The sequence below is a fragment of the Manis pentadactyla genome, chromosome 2 (assembly GCF_030020395.1).
Source record: "Manis pentadactyla isolate mManPen7 chromosome 2, mManPen7.hap1, whole genome shotgun sequence".
NCBI lineage: Eukaryota > Metazoa > Chordata > Mammalia > Pholidota > Manidae > Manis > Manis pentadactyla.
The window spans coordinates 214,226,102-214,248,351 of NC_080020.1; the positions used below are offsets into that span (position 1 = coordinate 214,226,102).

At 35.1% G+C, this 22,250-nt stretch overlaps 1 protein-coding gene and 1 non-coding gene across 5 annotated transcripts in view; one reads left to right on the forward strand and one right to left on the reverse strand.

The window, feature by feature from the left end:
- BABAM2 (BRISC and BRCA1 A complex member 2) overlaps nucleotides 1-22,250 on the reverse strand; it is a 405,600-nt gene that overhangs the window by 317,164 nt on the left and 66,186 nt on the right. For all 4 annotated transcript variants that reach the window (XM_036903563.2, XM_036903566.2, XM_036903562.2 and 1 more), the window contains one exon: nucleotides 965-1,059. In XM_036903563.2, the coding sequence (XP_036759458.1) occupies nucleotides 965-1,059 (95 nt within the window). The remainder of the gene's footprint in view (nucleotides 1-964; nucleotides 1,060-22,250) is intronic.
- LOC118921669 (U6 spliceosomal RNA) lies at nucleotides 6,900-7,008 on the forward strand. The gene has a single exon (XR_005028458.1). It is a non-coding gene; the product is annotated as a U6 spliceosomal RNA (small nuclear RNA).

A 22,250-nucleotide genomic window follows, 5' to 3' on the forward strand; every position in this document is an offset into this window, starting at 1 on the left:
TTATATCAACTAAGGTAACAGTTTATATGTAATCACTAGAAATTCTGCAAACTCTTGCCAACTATATTTTTATAGCTGGGTTTTTAAATTTAAGACAATTCTTCAGGTTTGGGTTAATACTTGCTGTTTAATACTCCCCTTTTCAAAAAGGAAGGGGGAGCAAGATTTCAAAGTAAGTCATCAAAACTTTTCATTACAAAACTTGCATGACACAAAAGAATTTCCAAAAACAAAACCAAGAACATAATTTTGAACAATAAAACCTCTCATATTAATTATAGACATTTTAGCAAAATTGAACTTAAGAATGGAAAGAGACATTTTGTCTCATCAGACCTTTTAAGCAAAATGGCACGTTTTCTCCACCAGCAATGCAAAACACACAATTTTTCGTATAAACCGCATGCTCTGACAAGTACAATCACCTTTTTCCTGCTTTAAATCCAGAAATACTTTATTCTAACTACGAAGTTTTCAGTCTTACTTAATAAAGGACACTTAATCTGGTCTCTACCATTCTGATAATAATACAGGGATAATGTGGATACAAGTCCAAATTTGCCACTTTCACTTCTATACAAAAAAGGCCTCTTGAAGAGCCAAGAAACACTCCCCTAACAAGCCCTGTGATGAAGTGTTAGTAAACATTAGAAAATTGATTGCAGGCATGAAATATTAAGTTAAAATAAAGAAAATGTTTTCAACATGTCTCTTTAAGCTGAAGTAAAAGTATTTCAACCAATATGCTAGGGACTCACTCATTCATTCAAAATGGTCTGAAAGTAAAGCTGCAATGAAAAAAATCTCCTGTTTAAACTATTTTGGCACAAAAGGAGTTGCATTTATTTCAGAGGATGAGGGAAAAAAAATGGGTGGCAAATTTATCTGTCAAGCACTTGTCAAAAACAAATTTTGTTCTTCTTTCAACAAATAAAGATCATCTGAACAAGCCTGTAGTACTCACAAGCAGAGCCGAGGGGTCTGGCAGGAATTCAGCATCTTCTCCAAAGATAAAATCAGGCGGCAGCTCTGGGTACTGGGCATTGAAAATGATATCCCCTGAAACAAAAGAAAACATCAGGCCTTTCTTACTTCCTTGCTAATGTATGAATGCTCTGAGGAATGCATCAGAAAAACTTCTGAAAATTTTATATTTAACAAAAAAATTTGAAAATCACTTTCTGATGATTAATTCTTCACACAAACATGCAGTCAAAAAAGTCTCATCTCCTGACACACTATAAATATAAATACCCAAAAAAGTAGAAACAGCCACATCCAAAGGACATGCAGACTTTTATTGGAAATGTAATGTTACTGTCCAATAACTGCTTGCTATTTAATAAGCCTTTACGACAGACTAATTCTCTAGAGATAAGATTCTTGCCTTGAAGAAATTAAACATACAAACCTTTGGTATAAAGAAAAGAACATTTGGCTTGGAGTCAAAAAGTCAGATTTATATCCATAAGGTCTCCTAATCATTTATTAGCTCAAGTCATTTTGGACAAGTTTTAAATTCTTTAGACTTCAGTTTCTTCATCAGTAAAAGGAGGATAAAACAGTAGTGACATCACAGATTTGATGTGAGGATAAAGAGACAGCATACCTGGCACAGCGTTTGGCCATAGTAAGCACTCAATAAATGATACAGGAGTGCTCCTATTGTTACTACTAGTATCACTTTGAAACATAAGACAAATTACCAAGTCTCCTTAGCAAATTTGTGCTATAATTGTTAATCTCTGTTCCTTTCCTGTCTCCTTCTTTAGCTCCCTTTTATTCCTCTGATCATACCAAAAATCAGGATCCATCATTCTAATATAAACAGGCAGAAAGGTGCATCTACCAGCTAACACACATATTGAGTTCTAGAATGTAGGAGTGTGTATACTTGTGTACATGCACACAACCTATGCACCCACATACACACATACAGTTGTACCATCGTTTTTATTGTTCAAACAGTATCTTCATAGTGATATCAAAATTTAAACACTCAGACTTCAGTTCCCACTTGAGCCTTTCTATCTCTATGAATTATGTATCAGTGTCAAACTCGGCAAGTCTAAAAACATTTTCATGACTATCCCTTTGCTCACTCCTCTCTTCCCCTCGATGACTTCCCTATTTCTAGGGATGGCTCTCCTATCTTTTAGTCACCTATGCTGAAATGTCAGCATGATCTTTGACCTTACCCATACCATTTATAATCCTAGAAAATAAATCATTTCAATTTCTCTTCCAAAATGTTTCTCATATGGATATTTCCTACTGCTAACAGCTCTATCCAGGTCCAGATGACCTAGTCCATGCACTCATACATCCAGGTTCAAATGTTTGAACCCTGCTCTCGGCACTATGTTAGCCTCTAAAGATCAAAGAACTCTGCTCTTCAACAGTCACTGGACTAAAAGAATTCAGTTATTACCATATCAAATCTTCTTAAATTACTCCTTTGCCCCTAACCATCCTACCTCAAAAAATTTCAATGATTCTTTAAAATCAAACAGGATCTTCATAATGATATCAAACTATGTGAGGGCAAACTTTTCAAACTTTTTTAAGGCCTCCAAAATACGATGTTCCTACTTACTTATCAAACCCTCTCTCTACTTACAATCCAATACGAATCTTCTGTGCCAGTCGATATGATCCACTTGCCAACCTGCAAACCATGACACCTGGTTGAAATGCTCCTCCTCCTTGCTCAGTTCTTACCCGTCCTTCATGAAATCACTTAATTACCTTCCCTTGCATGAAGATTTCCCTAATAAATCGAGCACACACTAATCATGATTACTTCTGAAAGTCAACAATACTGATTGGTTATGCCATTCACTTGAATATTTAATTGTCATATTACATTGTTTTTGTTGTTCTATTAATTTTAAAAATTCATAATAAGCACATGGTACATGTGAGGCACTATGATACACACTGTGGGGATACAAAGATGGTTATCCTCAAGGAGCTTACATATAGTGAGGAAGACAGTACATAACATAGAACCCCAAATACATGGCAGTACAAGTTAAATACATAGACTTGATCTTCCTAAAAATCTTGTAAGCATTCAGAGAATAAACATGCTCTTGTATTTATTTCATGTCTCCAAAAAGTTGAAGTATAACATATACAGAATATATTTAAGAAATGCTCAATATATGTAAGAAATTCTTTGAATCAGATATCCAAGTACTGACAAGATCTACAGTAAAGAATAAGGCATATGGGAGATTTACTTCCACCACTTTCTGTGGGGAATAAAAGACAAGAAAATACATTCTCCAGAAGTTGGGTATAGAATTAAATTATCAAAAGTAGTACAATCACTACCTCTCCTTCACCCTACCCACTATCATTATCTCTGGTTTTCAAACTATCTATTGCAAATTATAAAATTTCTTCAAATGTGCTAACAAACCAAGACTAAGTGTAGCACTAATAGAGACATTATGAATATCCTGATTACTCACTCTTAATCAACTATACCCAGCACATACAGTTCCTCAGGACATATACATTAGAGATGTGTTTTTAAACATCTCTACTTCAGTGATTTTTAGAAAAAAAATTATAAAGCTAATAAAGCAGGGGCATCAAAGTTTTGGAAAAAGCTAAGCTAGAATCTATTATGCCTTGATGTTCAAAAAATAAACAGCATGCTAAATTCCAACAGAAGAAATTTTATTACTTTTGTTACTCCAAGGGGATACAAAGCAGTATTTTCAAGTTCTCAAAGGAGCACTGTCAGTAAAACATATTTCCAAACCACTAAACACTGAAGTTCTGATCCAACGATATTCACTCTTGCCAATTCTACTTAGCATTTTTCTATAGATGCTAGCAAGAGAAAGAAATGAATAGCATCTGGATTAGAAAGAAAAATTAAAATTATCTCTACCTACAGAGGACATGATCTTGTATACAGAAAATCCTAAGGAATCCACCCCAAAAAACAATGAGAATAAACAAGGTCAGCAAGGTTGCAAGATACAAAATAAATGTATAAAATTAAATGCATTTCTATACTCTACCAATGAACAATCCACAAATGAAAATAGGAAAACAATCCCATTTACAATAGCATCAAAAAGAATTAAATATTTAGGAATAAATTTAATGAAAGAAGTGTTAAGACTTGTACCCTGAAAATTACAAAACATTGTTGAAAGACATTAAAGAAAGCCTACATAAATTGGAAGACATCTCATGTTCATGGATCAGAAGATTTAATATTGTCAAGATGGCAATACTACCTAAATTAATCTATAGATTTCATGCAATCCCTATCAAAAGCTCTGCTGGCTGTTTTTGCAGAAATTGACAAGCCAATCCTAAAAATCATATGGAAATGTGAGGGATCCAACATGGCCAAAAAGCAAGCTTGAAAGAGTGAAGTTAGAAGGGACTCACACTTTCCAATTTCAAAACTTACTACAAAGCCACAGTAACTAAGACAGTGTGCGATTGCCACAAAGGATAGACATACAGATCAATGGCATTGAATTCAAAGTCTGGAAATAAACATTCACATTTATAGTCAACTGATTTTTGACAAGGGTGCCGAGACAATTCAATGGAGCAAAAGAAGTCTTTTCACTATACACCCGTTAAGATGCCTACAATGAAAAAGAGAAAGAGAAACAGAGTATTGGCAAGGCTGTGGAGAAATTGGAACTCCTGTGTACCACTGGTGGGAATGTAAAGTGGTAGAGCTGCTATGGAAAACAATGGTGGCAGCTGAAATTGTTTAAATAGAATTACCATATGATCCAGCAATTCCATTCTGGGTGGAAGTGAAATCAGTGTTTCAAAGGGATATTTGTACACTATGTTCACAGCAGCAATATTTACAACAGACTAATGGAAACAACCCAAGTGTCCATCTACAGACAACTGGATAACCAAAATGTGGTATACACATACAATGGGATTATAATTCAACCTTAAAAAAGGACATTCTAACACATGCTATAATACGGATAAAACTTGAGGACATTATGGTAAGTGAAATAAGCCAGTCACAAAAAGGCAAATACTGTATGAGCCCACTTATTTGAGGTAGTAGAGTAGTCAACAAAGTAGTCAAACTTATATAGACAGGAAGAAGAATGATGATTGGCAGGCGCTAGGGGGAGAAGAGAATGGGGAGTTGTTTAAAGGATATGGAGTTTCACTTTTACAAGATGAAAAGAGTTATGGAGATTGGCTGCACAACAATGTGAATGCACCTTACACTGTAGAAATGTACACTTAAAAATTAAGATGAAATTTTATGTTGCATATGTTTTACCACAATTTTTTTAATTTTTAAATAACAGAGTCTGCTATAGACTGTTTATGCCCCCTTAAAATTCATATGTTGAAACCTAATCCCCAATGTGACAGCATTTGGAGGTAGGGCTTTTGGTAGGTGATTAGGTCATAAGGGCAGAGCCTTCATAAATGAGATTAGTGCCCTTATAAAAGAAGCCAGAGAGCTCCCTTTCCCCCACTGCCATGTGAGGTTACAGCAAAAAAACAGTCCATCTCTGAACCAGGAATCAGACCCTCACACTGAATCTGCTAGCACCTTGATATCTGACATCAGCCTCCACAACTGTGAAAAATAAACACTTGCAGTTTAAGCCACCCAGTGTATGGTAATTTGTTATAGCAGCTGAAATGGACTAAGACAGAGTCTTTTCAACAAATGGTGCTGGAAAAATTAGATAAACCACATGCAATGAATAAAGCTGAGTCCCTAACTCATACCATATACAAAAATCAACTCACAATGGATCAAATACCTAGGTGTAAGAGCAAAAGCTATTAACTCTATGAGGAAAACATAAGAGTAAATCTTCATAACTAGGCAATGTTTTTTTAGATATGAAATCAAAAGCACAAGCAACAGAAAAAAAACTAGATAAACTGGGCTTCATAAAAATTTTTAACTTTTGTCCTTCAAAGGGCAGTATCTAGAAAGTGAAAAGACAACCCACAGAATGGGAGAAAATAAGGGATTTAGCAAATCATATATCATCTGATAAAGAACTTGTACCCAGAAAATATAAAGAATTCTTATATCTCAACAATAAAAAGACAAATAGCCCAACTTTAAAATGGACAAAGGATTTGAATAGACATGTCTCCAAAGAAGATACAGAAATGGCCAATATGCATATGAAAAGATACTCAATGTCACTGGTCATTAAGGAGATAAAAATCAAAACCACAATGATATATTACTTCATACCCACTACGATGGCCACAACCAAAAAGACAAATAATGACAAGTGTTGGTAAGGATGTGGAGAAATTGGAACCTTGGAACACCACTGCTGGGAATACAAAATGGTGCCATCACTTTGGAAAACATTTGGCCATTCCTCAGAAATGTTAAAAATAGAGTTATCTTATGACCCATCAATTCTACTCCTAAGAATAGACCCAAGAAAAATGAAAACATATATCCACACAAAAACTTGTACATGAAAGTTTGTAACAGCATTATTCACAATAGCCAAAAAGTAGAAACAACCCAATGTCCATCAACTGATGAATGGATAAATGTGGTATATACATACAATGGAATATTATTCAGCACTCAAAAAGGAATTGGTACTGACACATGCCACAACGTGGATGAAACTTGAAAACCTATGCTAAATGAAAATAGCCAGATACAAAAGGACATATATTGTATAATTACTGTATAATTCCATTTCTATGAAATGTCCAGAATATACAAATTCATAGAGATGGAAAGTAGATTAATGGCTGCCAGGGGCCAGGGAACAGGGGAATGGAGAGTGACTGCTAACAAGTACAGAGTAACTTTTTGTTGTGATGAAAATATTCTAGGGTTAGTGTTGATGGTTGTGCAACTTTGTGAATGTATTAAAAACACTGTGGTACCCGCTTCGGCAGCACATTTACTAAAATTGGAATGATACAGAGAAGATTAGCAGGGCCCCTGCACAAGGATGACATGCAGTTCATGAAACATTCCATATTTTTTAAGAATGCAGAAGCCCAGTTTGAAAAAGACATGTGCACCCCTATGTTTATCACAGCACTATTTACAATAGCCAAGAAATGGAAGCAACCTAAGTGTCCACCAGTAGATGAATGGATAAAGAAGATGTGCTACATATACACAATGGAATATTATTCAGCCATAAGAAGAAAACAAATCCTATCATTTGCAACAACAACATGAATGGAGCTAGAGGGTATTATGCTCAGTGAAATAAGCCAGGCAGAGAAAGACAAGTATCAACTGATTTCACTCATCTGTGGAGTATAAGAACAAAGAAAAAACTGAAGGAGCGAAACAGCAGCAGACTCACAGAACCCAAGAAAGGACTAACAGTTACCAAAGGGAAAGGGACTGGGGAGGATGGGTGGGAAGGGAGGGAGAAGGGGGAAAAAGAGGCATTACGATTAGCACACATAATGTGGGGGTGGGGAACATGGGAAAGGCAGTATATACAGAGAAGACAAGTAATGATTCTATAGCATCTTACTATGCTGATGGACAGTGACTGTAATGGGGTATGTGGTGGGGACTTAATAATAGGGGGAGTCTAGTAACCATAATGTTGTTCAAGTAATTGTACATTAAGATACCAAAATAAAAATAATAAAATAATTAAAAATTAAATTAAATTAAAATTGAAAAAAACCTACTGTGTTATGTACTTCAAAGACTGAACTGCATAGTATATGAATTATATCTCAATAAGGCTGTTGTTTTTATCAGTTTAGATGTAAAAATTTGACCCAGTTTAATCTGAACTGAAACACAAATAAATTAGAAAATGTTTATTCTTTTTGTTCTAAGCGGTTATTTTTTTTATTAAGGTATCATTGATATACACTCTTATGAAGGTTTCACATGAAAAACAATGTGGTTACTACATTCACCCATATTATTGAGTCCCCCCAACAGCCCACTGCAGTCACTGTCCATCAGTGTAGTAAGATGCCACAGAGTCACTACTTGTCTCCTCTGTGCTACACTGTCTTCCCCATGATGCCCCCCACACCATGTATACTAATCATAATACCCCTCAATCCCCTTCTCCCTCCCTCCCTCCCCACCTACCCTCCTAACCCCTCCCCTTTGGTAACTGCCAGTCCCTTCTTGGAGTTTGTGAGTCTGCTGCTGTTTTGTTCCTTCAGTTTTGCTTCATTGTTATACTCTACAAATGAGGGAGATCATTTGGCATTTGTCTTTCTCTATCTGATTTAGTAAATTCATTTTTTATAAATACAATCATCTTAAAAATCCAACTAGGGAGTTCTCCATTTACTTAATTCTGCAATGAGCCCTTTTCAAAAGCAAAGAATATTTTTATAAGATGAATACTTACAAAGATCTTTATTTTTCAACAAGTTCTGTAAATATGTCCTTTTTAAGGAGAATACTGGGGAATGTTCTTTTTTTTAATTTTTTAGTTGATTTTTAAAAACTTTTAAAACAGCCAAAAACATTTGAATGTACAATAATTTTTAAACAGAAACTATATATAACAAATTACCACACCCTCAACTTTTTTAGAGAGATTATTACTATATTGTATACAGTAAAAACATTAATAGGAATATTTTTCAAAACAAATAAGTAAATTTAAATATTTTTCATACTTACATCTCAGAATTTCCCTCTTACCTTCTACCTCAAAGAACTCCTGAAATACTATTCCTCAAAACTCTCTAGCTTCTTTGGACTAAAATGTGGCATTGTTTCCTTGCTATGGAGAAGTCAGTAAATCAGTCAAAAACGTTTATTAGAAACCCACCATGCACAGATGCACATATTGGACACCTGGGGAGTTACACAGGAAGTAGGAAACATAGTATCTGACCTCAAGGCAGGGAGGGTGGGGAAAAGACCAACACAAATCATATAGAGGAGCAATAACACTGCATTTCTCTTTATTTTACCCTGGAGAAGATGTTATGAACACAGAGTACAGATTACTTGGATACTGCTTACTTCAACTTTTCATAAAAAGGAAGAGTAGGCAAGAGAACAAAGAAATAAAAATAGGATCAGAGGTGATATAAGGTGAGACTTAAAAAAAAAAGAGAAAGTAAGAAACAAAACACCTAGAATGGATAGCAGTGTCACAATTACCTAACAACAAATGGTAGTCTTATTTTCCACGACTCCCTGAAAATTGCCAGGCTACAAAAGCGGGACCAATGGGACACAAGTTCCTCTCTTTGAAAATACACATCGACCATGCCTCATAATATGACACATACATCAGTGACAGAAGTTCCATGTGCAAGACGGTTTTTACTTACATGTCTGTGCCTTGGCAGCTGACAGTCTTTAGAAGATGCCAGCATCATCTCAGGAAGGCCCAATCACCTGAACTGCAGAGAGGACCCTGTGTCCTGCTCCCCAGTTACAAAAAGAACACAGCTTGTCCACAGGCTCCTCTCCTTATTCTTACCAGTGAAACAGTACCATTTTATTTTTTCTATTTAAAATTTAAGTAACTGCCAGGAAAACACAACTGCAAAAAAACAATTCAAATGGTAAATAACTGGAGTTTTGCCAGTGATGAAAGAATTATTCCTTTCAATTGGTACGTAAAAGGATTATTTACTGAGAGTCCAAGGGTGGGAAGTAAAAGTCAGACAAGAGTCTGTGGAAGCGCTAGGCTGAAGGAGATTTTCAGTGGAAAGGTAGTTTGAGACAATAGTCTTAACAAAAGACTTTGGAGAGGTGAATCATTTCCAGGACTTAGTTCTAACTGCTGGTAGTGCTTCCTTAACTGAAATTTATACTCTCTGAACATTTCATCCACTGGTTCTTAAAAATTTATGGAACAATTCTGGTTTCACTTTAATATCATAGCCCTTCAATTATTTTCAGGCAATTCTTGTGACCTCTGTTTCAACCACACCATGAGTCACTTCTTGACCAGACAAAATATCCCAGTTTCCTTCACTATTCCTCGTATAACGCAGTCTCAATTTCCTTTATCATCCTCTTCTCTCTCTTCTCTGCATGTATACCAGTTTATCTACAGCTGTCCCAAAGGATAATATCCAGAACTAGACAAAAGGTTCCAGGTGTGTTCTAAACAGCACAGACTCAAGTAAAAAAAAAAATCCATGCCTTCATTTTAGATATAAACTTCTACTAATAAATACCATTACAAATTGAAATAGCTTTTTTGGCAGCCCTACCAATTTGACTCCACTATGCTTCCTATCAACTAAAAGCCCCAGAACTTTTATATGTACACTACTGCTAAACCACATTCTTAATCTGGACAGCTGAATTAGAGAATTTTAAATTTACCCCTATTAACATTTCAATCTTGTTCAATTTACCTCTCTATTTACAGCCTATCATAATATTCTTAGATTTTATTCCAACTTTGGATTGGCACCCCCTGTTACAAGTATTCACAGATTGGCTGAGCATGCTTCTGAAAAACTCCCTCCACGACAGCCACAGTTCAATTAGTCAGTACCTCTCCAGTGCAATCATTTAAACAATGATATTTACCCAATACTACTACGAACCTGAACATTCATCACAAGGATATCACAAAGAAATTGATCAAGTTCCTCAAAGATACATTCTGTTTTCCCTACAAATTCAGAGATACTGCCCATGATTCCACTGTATACCACATTTATTTGTCTTGAGAGGTAGAACTTCTTTTGCTATATCAAGGAAAAGGGACTACGAATAATTATATCTAAGAGCTGGCATAATCTGCATGAAACAGGCCCTCCAAAAATACCTGTAGAAGAAAGGATGGAAGTTTAAATTTAGGTCATTTCAACTGCCCTCCTTTCCTTAGAAGACATCCTTCTATCAGATCCCTACCTCTAGACTGAGACCACATCTAATCCTCTGCATTTCTACTACCTAAAGTTATGTTGTGCAGTAGAAATATAAGCCATATGTATAATCTTAAACTTACTGGTAGCCACATGAAAAAAGTAAAAAAGATGAAATTTAATTTTTTTAAATTTTTATATAAAGTAAAATTTACCTCTTTTGTGTACAGTCATGAGTTTTATCACAAGCATAGATTCACATGCATAGATTTGTGTAAACACTACCAAAATTAGGATGCAGAACAATTTTATCACATTTCAAAATTTCCTCGTGCTATCCCTTTGTAGTTAAACTTTCTCACCATTTCTCATCCCTAGCAACCTCTGATCTGTTCTCTGTCCCTTCAGTTTCACATTTCCCAAAATGTTATACAAATGGAATTATATAGTATACAACCTTTTGAAACTGCCTTCTTTCATTTAATATAAGGTGTTTGAGATTTAACTAACTGTACTGATACATTTAAGTGTATGTATCAATAATTTGTTCCTTTTTATAGCTGACTAGCATTCCATGTACCACAGTTGGTTTATCCATTTATCCATTGAGGGGCATTTCTGTTAGTTCCAGTTTTTGATGATCATGAATAATGCTGCTACAAACATCCATGCACAGGTTTTTATGTGAACATAAAATTTCCATTTCTAAAGAAATTACCATTTCTAGATACATACTTAGGAATGGAATTGCTAGGTCATATAAAAACATTTATCTTTAACCTTAAAACAAACTGCCAAACTGTCTTCCAGCAGAAGAAGGGCTGTTCATTTAGGAGTCACACAAGCAATGCGTTAGAGTTCCAATTGCTAAACGTTCTCACTGACACCTGATGTGGCCAGTTTGTTGTCGTCATTGTCCTTGTTGTTTTCAGTCCTTCTAATAGATGTATCATTGCATGTCATATTACTGATCTAACTTACATTTTTCTAATGACTAAAGAAATTGAGCATTGTTTCATGTGCTTATTTGCTATGTGTATATCTTCTCTGGTGGCATGTCTGTTTCAATTTACTGCCCATTGTTTCTTATTCAATTGTTTGTTTTCTTATCATTGACTTTTGAGAGCTCTTTATATGTTCTAGAAATTTGTCCTCCCTCAGTCATACGATTTGCAAATATTTTCTCCCACTGTTTTATTTTCACTCTCTTAACAGTATTCTCAGCAGAACAAAAGGTTTTAATTGTGGTGAAATCCAATTTGTCAACTTCTTTCTTTTAAGGGTAGTGGTTTTGATGTATCTAAGAACTCACTGTCTAGCTCAAGTCATAAAGACTTCTATGTTCTCCTCACAGAGTTTTATTGTTTGAAATTTACATTTCAGAATGTGATTCGCTTGAGTTATTTTGTGGTTGAAGATACCACAGGTCAAGATCCTTTTAAAAAATTTTTTGGCATATGGATGCCCAATTGTTATAGCACCATTTCTCAAGAAGACTATACTTTTTCTATTAAAGTGCTTTTGCACAACTGTGAAAAACCAATTGACCATGTTTATATGGTTCTATTACAGTACTTTCTATCCAGTTTTACTGATCTGCATGTATTCCTTTTTTTATTTTTTTAGTATCATTAATCTGCAATTACATGAGGAGCATTATGTTCACTAGACTCCCCCCTTCACCAAGTCCCCCCCACATACCCCATTGTAGTATCTGTACATCAGCGTAGTAAGATGCTGTACAGTCACTACTTGTCTTCTCTGTGTTGCACAGCCCTCCCCATGCCCCCCACACACACATTATACATACTAATTGTAATGCCGCCTTTCTTTTCTCCCCCCCTTATCCCTCCCTTCCCACCCATCCTCCCCAGTCCCTTTCCCTTTGGTAACTGTTAGTCCATTCTTGGGTTCTGTGAGTCTGCTGCTGTTTTGTTCCTTCAGTTTTTTCTTTGTTCTTATACTCCACAGATGAGTGAAATCATTTGATACTTGTCTTTCTCTGCCTGGCTTATTTCACTGAGCATAATACCCTCTAGCTCCATCCATGTTGTTGCAAATGGTAGGATTTGTTTTCTTCTTATGGCTGAATAATATTCCATTACGTATATGCAGCACATCTTCTTTATCCATTCATCTACTGGTGGACACTTAGGTTGCTTCCATTTCTTGGCTATTGTAAATAGTGCTGCGATAAACATAAGGGTGCATATGTCTTTTTCAAACTGGGCTGCTGCATTCTTAGGGTAAATTCCTAGGAGTGGAATTCCTGGGTCAAATGTTATTTCTATTTTTGCTGTTTTGAGGAACCTCCATATTGCTTTCTACAATGGCTGAACTAATTTACATTTCCACCAGCAGTGTAGGAGGGTTCCCCTTTCTTCACAACCTCACCAACATTTGTTGCTGTTTGTCTTTTGGATGGTGGCAATCCTTACTGGTGTGAGGTGGTACCTCATTGCGGTTTTAATTTGCATTTCTCTGATGACTAGCAATGTGGAGCATCTTTTCATGTGTCTGTTGGCCATCTGAATTTCATCTTTGCAAAACTGTCTGTTCAGCTCCTCTGACCATTTTTTAATTAGATTATTTGCTTTTTGTTTGTTGAGGTGCATGAGCTCTTTGTACATTTTGGATATCAACCCCTTATCGGATATGTCATTTATGAATACATTCTCCCATACTGTAGGATGCCTTTTTGTTCTATTGATGGTGTCCTTTGCTGTACAGAAGCTTTTCAGCTTGATATGGTCCCACTTGTTCATTTTTGCTTTTGTTTCCCTTGCCCGGGGAGATATGTTCATGAAGAAGTTGCTCATGTTTATGTCCAAGAGATTTTTGCCTATGTTTTTTTCTAAAAGTTTTATGGTTTCATGACTTATATTCAGGTCTTTGATCCATTTCGAATTTTCTTTTGTGTATGGGGTTAGACAATAATCCAGTTTCATTCTCTTACATGTAGCTGTCCAGTTTTGCCAGCACCAGCTGTTGAAGAAGCTGTTATTTTCCCATTGTATGTCCATGGCTCCTTTATTGCATATTAATTGACCATATATGTTTGGGTTAATATCTGGAGTCTCTGTTCTGTTCCATTGGTCTGTGAGCCTGTTCTTGTGCCAGTACCAAATTGTCTTAATTACTGTGGCTTTGTAGTAGAGCTTGAAGTCGGGAAGTGAGATCCCCCCTGCTTTATTCTTCCTTCTCAGGATTGCTTTGGCTATTCGGGGTCTTTTGCGGTTCCATATGAATTTTAACACTATTTGTTCCAGTTCATTGATACCCTATTGGTATTTTGATAGGGATTGCATTGAATCTGTACATTGTTTTAGGCAGGACAGCCATTTTGACAATATTAATTCTTCCTAGACAAGAGCATGGGATGAGTTTCCATTTGTTAGTGTCCTCTTTAATTTCTCTTAAGAGTGTCTTGTAGTTTTAAGGATATAGGTCTTTCACTTCCTTGGTTAGGTTTATTCCTAGGTATTTTATTCTTTTTGATACAATTGTGAATGGAATTGTTTTCCTGATTTCTCTTTCTGCTAGTTCATTGTTAGTGTAAAGGAGTGCAACAGATTTCTGTGTATTAATTTTGTATCCTGCAACTTTGCTGAATTCAGATATTAGTTCTAGTAGTTTTGAAGTGGAGTCTTTAGGGTTTTTTATGTACAATATCATGTCATCTGCAAATAGTGACAGTTTGACTTCTTTACCAATCTGGATGCCTTGTATTTCTTTGTTTTGTCTGATTTTGTCATGGCTAGGACCTCCAGTACTATGCTGAATAACAGTGGGGAGAGTGGCTGTATGTATTCTTTTGCCAATAACCATACTACCCCATACTAAGTCTTAAAATTTAGTAGTCTGACTGCTTTAACTTTGCTCTTCTTTTCAAAAATATTTTAATTATTCTAATTCATTTGCCGTTTCCAAATAAATTTTAAAATCACCTTGCCAACATCTACAAAACCCTCCTGTGATATTGATGAATATTGCACTAGAGCTGCAGATTAATTTAGGGAAAACTGTCTTAACTAAATTGAGTCTTCCAATCCATGATATGCAATGTCTTTTCATTTACTGAGATCTTTGATTCCTTTCATCTACATATAGATCCTGAACATATCTTTCTAGATTTATAATAAGCATTTCTTTTTTTTTTTTGGAAGGTAACTATTATAATGGCACTATATTTTTATTTTGTTTCCAATTGTTCTTGTTAGTATAAAGGAATGTGATTGCTTCTCCTATGTTGACTTGTTACCATGCAACTTTGGAAACTCACTTATTAGTTCTAGGAGTTTTTTAGAAATTCTCTGGGACTTTCTATCATATCATATCATATGCAAATAGGGACAACTTTCTCTCTTCCTTTCCAATCTGTATGCCTTTTATTTCTTTATCATGCCTTACTATATTGTCTACAACTTCCACCGTAATGTTATATAGGAGTTGTGAAAGTGAACATTCATGCCTTATCCTCAGTCTTGGGAGGAAAACATTTAGTCTTTTACCATGTATGATGTTACTTGTAGGTTTTGTGTAGATGTCCTTTATCAGCTTCAAGATGAGAAAATTCTTTTCTATTCCTAGTCTGCTAAGAGTTTTTATCATGAACAGATTTTTAGTTTTTTTCAATGTTTTTTCTGATTTTATTGATAAGACCAAATGGTTTTCTTGTATTAGTCTATAAATATGGAGAATAAGATTTACTGATTTTCAAATGTTGATCCTGCCATTCATTTCGAGGATAAAACCTGCTGGGTCATGATGCATTACACACAATTTTTTTTTCTGCTGGATTCAACTTGCAAGTACTTTTTGAAGAGTCTGTTTATCTCTTCAAATGAAGGGCATTGATTTATAGTTTGTTTCCTTTTTCTTGTAATTCCTTTGATTGCTTTTGATGTCAGAACTGCTGGCCTTATAAAATGAGTTGGGAAATTCAGTGTCTACTTCAACTTCTGAATAGATTGTATAGACCTGGTACTATCTCTTCTTTCAATGTTTCAGAGAATTAACTTGAGAAAATCTGGGCCTGGAGTTTTATTTTTGAAAGATTTTTTAAAACTACTAATTCAGTTGTTTTAACAGATATAAGACTATTCACATTAACTATTTCTCAAGTTTCAGTAGCTTCAATAAATTTCAATAGTTTGTATCTTTTAAAGAATTTGTCTTTTCATTTAAGCTGCAAATTAACTGGCATAAAGTTAGGTTCAGACTGAAAGTACTGAACCATCTTCTGTAGACTTCAATGTCAGTACAGTTTTCAAATGTCAGTGTCATTTTCAAAGCCTTTTAATGCTATTCTGGTTTTCCCCTAGTGTGTATTATCCAGAGATCTGGGATCTGGGCACTGGTCTACACCACAGATCAATTCTCAGTCTTTTCTATATTGATTCTGACCAGTTTCATTCATGTGCAGCTTAAGGCTAAAGCTGAGAATTCATGTACAAATTAAAGGATTTTTTTATCCAGCCCCCTTCTCTCTGTGATTTTTCCCCTGTACTGTCTTGCTCCCAGGACACCTCTTACTGGTGCTCTGGCTAGAAAGACAGAGTTTTAGCCTCCCCGTGTTCTTGTGTACTTCCCACGTCCACCTGGAGGTGAAGCACCAAAGAAAAGAATCTGTGAGACTGCTGGCATCAGCTCCATCACTGGAGCATGTCTGAGTTAGGGCAAAAAGAGTTTTAAAAGGCTCCATCCTAAAGGGCCCCTTCTTTTTGGACTTCTGACCCAAAAAAGAAGGTTTTCATTGGAACTTTTTCTGTCCAGGCCCACTGAATAGTTCCAGAATCCAGGATACCCTAGCGTCTAAGCCAGGAGACACAAAAGAAAGAAAGGGCTGGGGGGCTGGGGGTGCACACAAGAAATTAACCTCTTTTTGGGTCATTCTTTGAGTTTTGGTTTTTCTTCTGAGTATGTCTTAGAATCCTCGGGTAGATGCTGTATATTATTCTTTAGGTACTCTAGGATTTTTAATAATAACCAGTGAGAGAGATAGGGTAGAGTGTGTTTACTCCTCCTTATCTGGAATAGGTCATTAATCTTTATAAATAAATATTTTATAAATAATCACAAATATAATAACTATGTTAATTAATCTTAATATATGTATTCAGCCAAAAGGTACTAAATAAAATAATTTCAACATGTATTCAGTATAAGAGTAATTAATGAGATATTTTACACTATTTTTAGTGCTAAGATTTCAGAATCTGATGTGTCATACTCACAGTGCATCTCAATTTAGACTAGCCTTATTTCCAGTACTCCATCGCCACGTGTGGCTAGTATCAACTATGTTAGGCAGCACAAATCTACAGAACAAAGGAAATGAAGGGACGGCAGGAAGGAAAGGTCATCCAACCTTCCATGACCAGTTCCAGGTAAAATGTGCTCACTCCTTAATTAGGCAGCACATTCTGTTGCTGGGCTTAGTTGATAGAAAACGTTCTTTCTTATATTGAAAAAATACATATATCTACAAATCACTTTTACCTATTAATGGTAGCCCTACTGTAAGTATTATTCTACATGGCCATGCCTAAATCATTACAAATGATCTCTTCTTTTAGTCTTCTCCAAGTTAAACATGCCCAGTTATTTCAATGGTTTATAATAGACGACAGATCTCAGGAAATGAAGCTATATGATTCCAGGTATATCAGAGGGAATTTGCTATGTTGCTGATTCCAAGAAACTTAGACTAATTAGGAAAGGGGTAAAATTCCCCATCTTAGATTTTATGTTTTAAATGAACCTTTAACCTTGGATTTTTATATACTGATTTCTGTGCATAAAATAACAATATTTTAAGATAAATGCTATGAATTAGCATTACATTATTGAGTAATAAATATTCTATTGCAGAAAATTTTAGTCTTAATAATTTTCTAATGCATATTCACAAACTGTTTCATTAATAAAATTTATCGTCAATTTTTTAATGACTGTAATGTATCTGACACCATAAAAAATTAGGAAGTAACTTTCTCAGCCTTTCTATTTTTCATAGTCTTATAAAGTAGTTAGGATAAATATAATTTTAAAACAAATCAGTAATAATGACTGTCATAAAATAGTGAAAAACTGAGAGAACAATAATAAGCTTGGTTTTTATACACACACACCATTAATTTAGATGTAGCCTCTAGGTAAAGCCTCTAGCCTCTAAATGTAAATACATGTATTTACATTTCATTTTCTGTGGACTAAGTATGACTGTGAGATGGATAAATAAAGGGTTGGTTTAAATGTACAGAGTAAGTAGCTTTGCATTTACACAGAAGAAAAAGAGACATTGCCATTTGGAGGATGCTATGGAAATAATCCCTAAGGGTGAAGTAATACAAAAAATAGTAACTGATTATTCTATACTTGAGGAAGTTTAAGAAAAAGAGTACATGGCTATAAATATTTGGGCTAAACTGGTAGGATAAAAGACTTTTTTTCTCATTTTCTAGAGAGATAATCTTTACTAACTCATTCGATACCTCAAAAAATACTAAGCATACAATACTCTACATAGTGTCACTAACAGAAAAAGAACTAAGAGACTCTGCCCCCAATAAAGCTTGCAACCTAGGAGATAAGACCTTAGAGGTAAGACATTTATAAAAATAACTATAAACACTAATAAATTATTGATTCAGGATAGGATTGGGCAAGAGGTTGTCAGGGAGCAGGATGCAGTCTCAAAGTATCACCCCACGGGTTACTACTAAATTGCCATAGGAAAAAAAGTATTTTTAAATGGAGAAATCTGGCAGATTATCACCCTAATTTAACCATGTGGTCAAACTTCACAGCACCAACAATGAAACAGAAGGACATCACAGACCTTGTGTCGACGGCACTGAGAAGGAACTAACATCACTATTTAGAAGACTCAACAAAAATGTTTACCTAAATACAATCTTGAAGAGATAGTCAGACAAACCAAATTGTTGGGTATTCTGGAAAAAAAAAAAACATAAGAGAATTATTCTAGATTAAAGAAGATTAAAGATATGTGAGCAGCAAACAGTGCACTATCCTTCACCAGGTCAAAAGGTAGGGGGAAAAGCTAAAAGGATATTAATGTACAACTATGGAAACATAAATACAGACTATCTATTACATAATATGCAGTATACTACAATATATGATAATATTATACTACTGTACCAGTGTCAAATATCTTGAGTGTGACAACGACACTGAGAGTCTACAGAAGACAAATGTCCTTCTCTTGTGAGATAATACTGAAGTATTAGATGTGAAGTATCAAAATGTTTGCAACTTACTTTAAAATTGTTCAGCAAAAAGATTTAGATATATAGATATAAATATATACATCTATATCTGTATATATATGCACATATGTGTGTGACTACAGAGAGAGAGAAATATGGCAAACTATTAACAACTGATAAATTAGACAGAATTTACAGATGCTCATTATACAATCCTTTTGAAATTGTTATAGGATAGATGTTATTTTTTAAAATAACAATTTGAGAGAAAAAATAGTACAAGTTAAAAATTAGTGTCACAAAAAAGAGACAAATAACATGCATGTAAACTCTGAAAATGGAGTAATTAGTAAGGAATATAAGAGATGATTTCATCAAAGAAGGGCATTCAAACTGGGTGTCAGATGACAAAACAACTCTAAAAGAAAAAAATTTTATGAAATACAGTAATACACAATATAGGACATATACAAAAAAAATAATGAAAAACAGAAAAGAAAAAAACCAAGTGTCTATTCCATCCTTCTAAAGGAATTGTACTCAGGATGACCAAATAGTCGGTCAGGAAAAACTTCTCTTTATGGAAGTATTTCAGCTAATAAACAAAGAGGAAATGATGAACTATCACCATCTTGGAATCCTTATATTAAAGGCTGCTATATCCAAACACAACCAGACATTACAGGCCTCCTGATGGAAGAATATATTACCCTGTGAAATATTCTTACCAAAAACAAAAACAAAAAACCTGAATCTGATTAAGCCTCTAGATCAAACAACCAATTCACACCAGATACACAGGAGCAAAGGTGTCATGTTAAACAACCCCACAGGGCCAAAGTCAACAACATTCAGACTGGGCAAAACACTATAAGACAAATGGCCCAGTTTCTCCACAAATAAATTGAAAACAAAGAAGAGGAGGAAGAAAAAAAAAGAATGAAGAAGGAGGAAGAGGTGAAAGGAGAACAGGAAGAAAAGAATATGAGGGGGGGGAAAAGGAAGAAGAGAAGTAGAAAGAAGAGTAAAAAGGAAAAACAGAAGAAAGAAGTAGGGGGCAGAGGATGACACAATGTAAACACAAGACCTAAATAACATGGCAACCTATTTCATGTGTACACTATCTGTATCCAAACTGTAAAGCATGCACATGCGTGTGCACACGCGCACACACACACACACACACACACTCTCTCATCATGTTTCATATACTATGTGTGTAATATGTGTCTGTGAATATATATCACCAGGGAAATTTGAATACTGACTGGTAATGAAAGATCTAAGAATTAGTGTTGACTTTTGAAAGTGACAATGATATAAGCTATGTTTAAAAGAAGAGTCACTATCTTGTAGTGATACATGCTGAAATATTTATGGATGTTATGACACTTTGGATTTGCTTCAAAACTATCTGGGAAAATGTTGATGCAGCACAAGTAAAACATGACTGACCATGAGTTGATAATTGTGAAGTGGAATTCATTATACCATTTTCCTTAACTTTTGTGTTTGAAATTTTCTATTAAAAAAATGTAGGTGACTTTCTCAAAGACTCCACATTTTGCCACCAGAACTTGATCTCAGATGGCAAATCAATATAATTTGTGTGAAATTTTCATTCAGCAGACTTAATAAGAGTTGGAAAAGATCTTGTATTAAAGGCAATCATTTAATTTATCATCCAAACTGGGACACCCTACAGTGGGAAAGAGGGCACTGTTAATAATTACCCAAAACAAGAGACATGTGGTTGATTGCCCTCCACATATGATATCCAGCTCTGTTTCTGACGGCTCAGAATTATCCGTTAAAACATACAATATCTCCAATAAAGAAGTTAGGCGCACACACATATCTATTTCAGTTCTTCCAGTAATGAACTCCTTATTTCCCAAAGCAATTCCTTATATTAAAGGACAACACCAATTATTAGAAACTCCTGTGAAGAGTCAAAATCCACTTCCTAGTAACTTCTCCCTTGGTACTATTAGTTTTACTTTCTGGAAGAACAAAACGTGATGAATTTAAAGACCCCTGAACCAGTAGTAGAGAACTGCATCTGCCTTTAACTAATGATACCATCTTGGACAAATTACTTAACCTCTCTGAGCCTCCATTTCCAGTGCTTTCTATCTTTAAAATCTAGCATTCCTAGTTTCTTCAAGCATTGCCTGTGTGTCAAGCACACACTAGCTGGATAACGTTTCTCCTATACCACAGCACCCAAATGTCAACACGGCACTCAGGCACGATATGCGATGGCACAGGCACAGCAGGAGAGCCTCACTCCAAGCTACGGACCCTCTGTTTCTATTAATACAGCACAAGACTGTCAGCTTTTTCTGTAGTCCCATCGCATTATTAATTCATCTCTATACCCCAGATCTTTTTTTCATGTAACTGCTTTCCTCTATCTATATGAGTAATTATTGAAATCTAAGTAAGGGACCTTACACTTATCCCTGTTAAATTTCATCTGTTGTTGGTGATCCAACATACTAGACTACTGGGTAAATTTAAATTTTGTTGGTCACCTATCACAGTATCAGTCTCTTAAAACTTGTGTTACTCCACAAGTTGAACAAATATGCCTGTATCATTCACAAAAATGTTGAACAAAACAATGAAAAATATGACCCTAGAGTATTTCCTTAGAGACTTTCCAATGATTGGTCAATCTCCTGCAAAGCTATTTAATCATTTTTATGGTTCAAAACATAAAATATCCAGAAAGACACAAAGGGAAATGGTCAAATTTTCTGCTGAAATGATTTGCTATGTCAGCTGATCTTCCATCAGAAAAGAAAAAAAGTTCGTTTGGCATAACTTGCTTCTAAGTAAACCTGTGTTGGCTACTAAAGATAACATCATGTTTTAAATGCTTTCAAGCCATTTGTTTAATAATCAGATCTTGAATCTTACCCAACATCAATAAAAAAAATTAAACTATGATTTCAAGAATATCTCACCCTCCTTTTCTTTCAATATTGGAAACTTGTTTCTGTTTTTTCCTTTTTTTCTTCTGTAGTCTGCTGCCATTATCCACAATTTCTTGACCCTGCTGGTTATTTGGTAATTTTAGTATTTTCATTTTTCAAAAAGATCACCACTATAAAAACCATACTGGTGTGGCTAATTAATTTGAACAAGAATTCTGCTGCACTCTCCTTTCAGTACCACCAACTGTCATGCAGATAAGGAAAT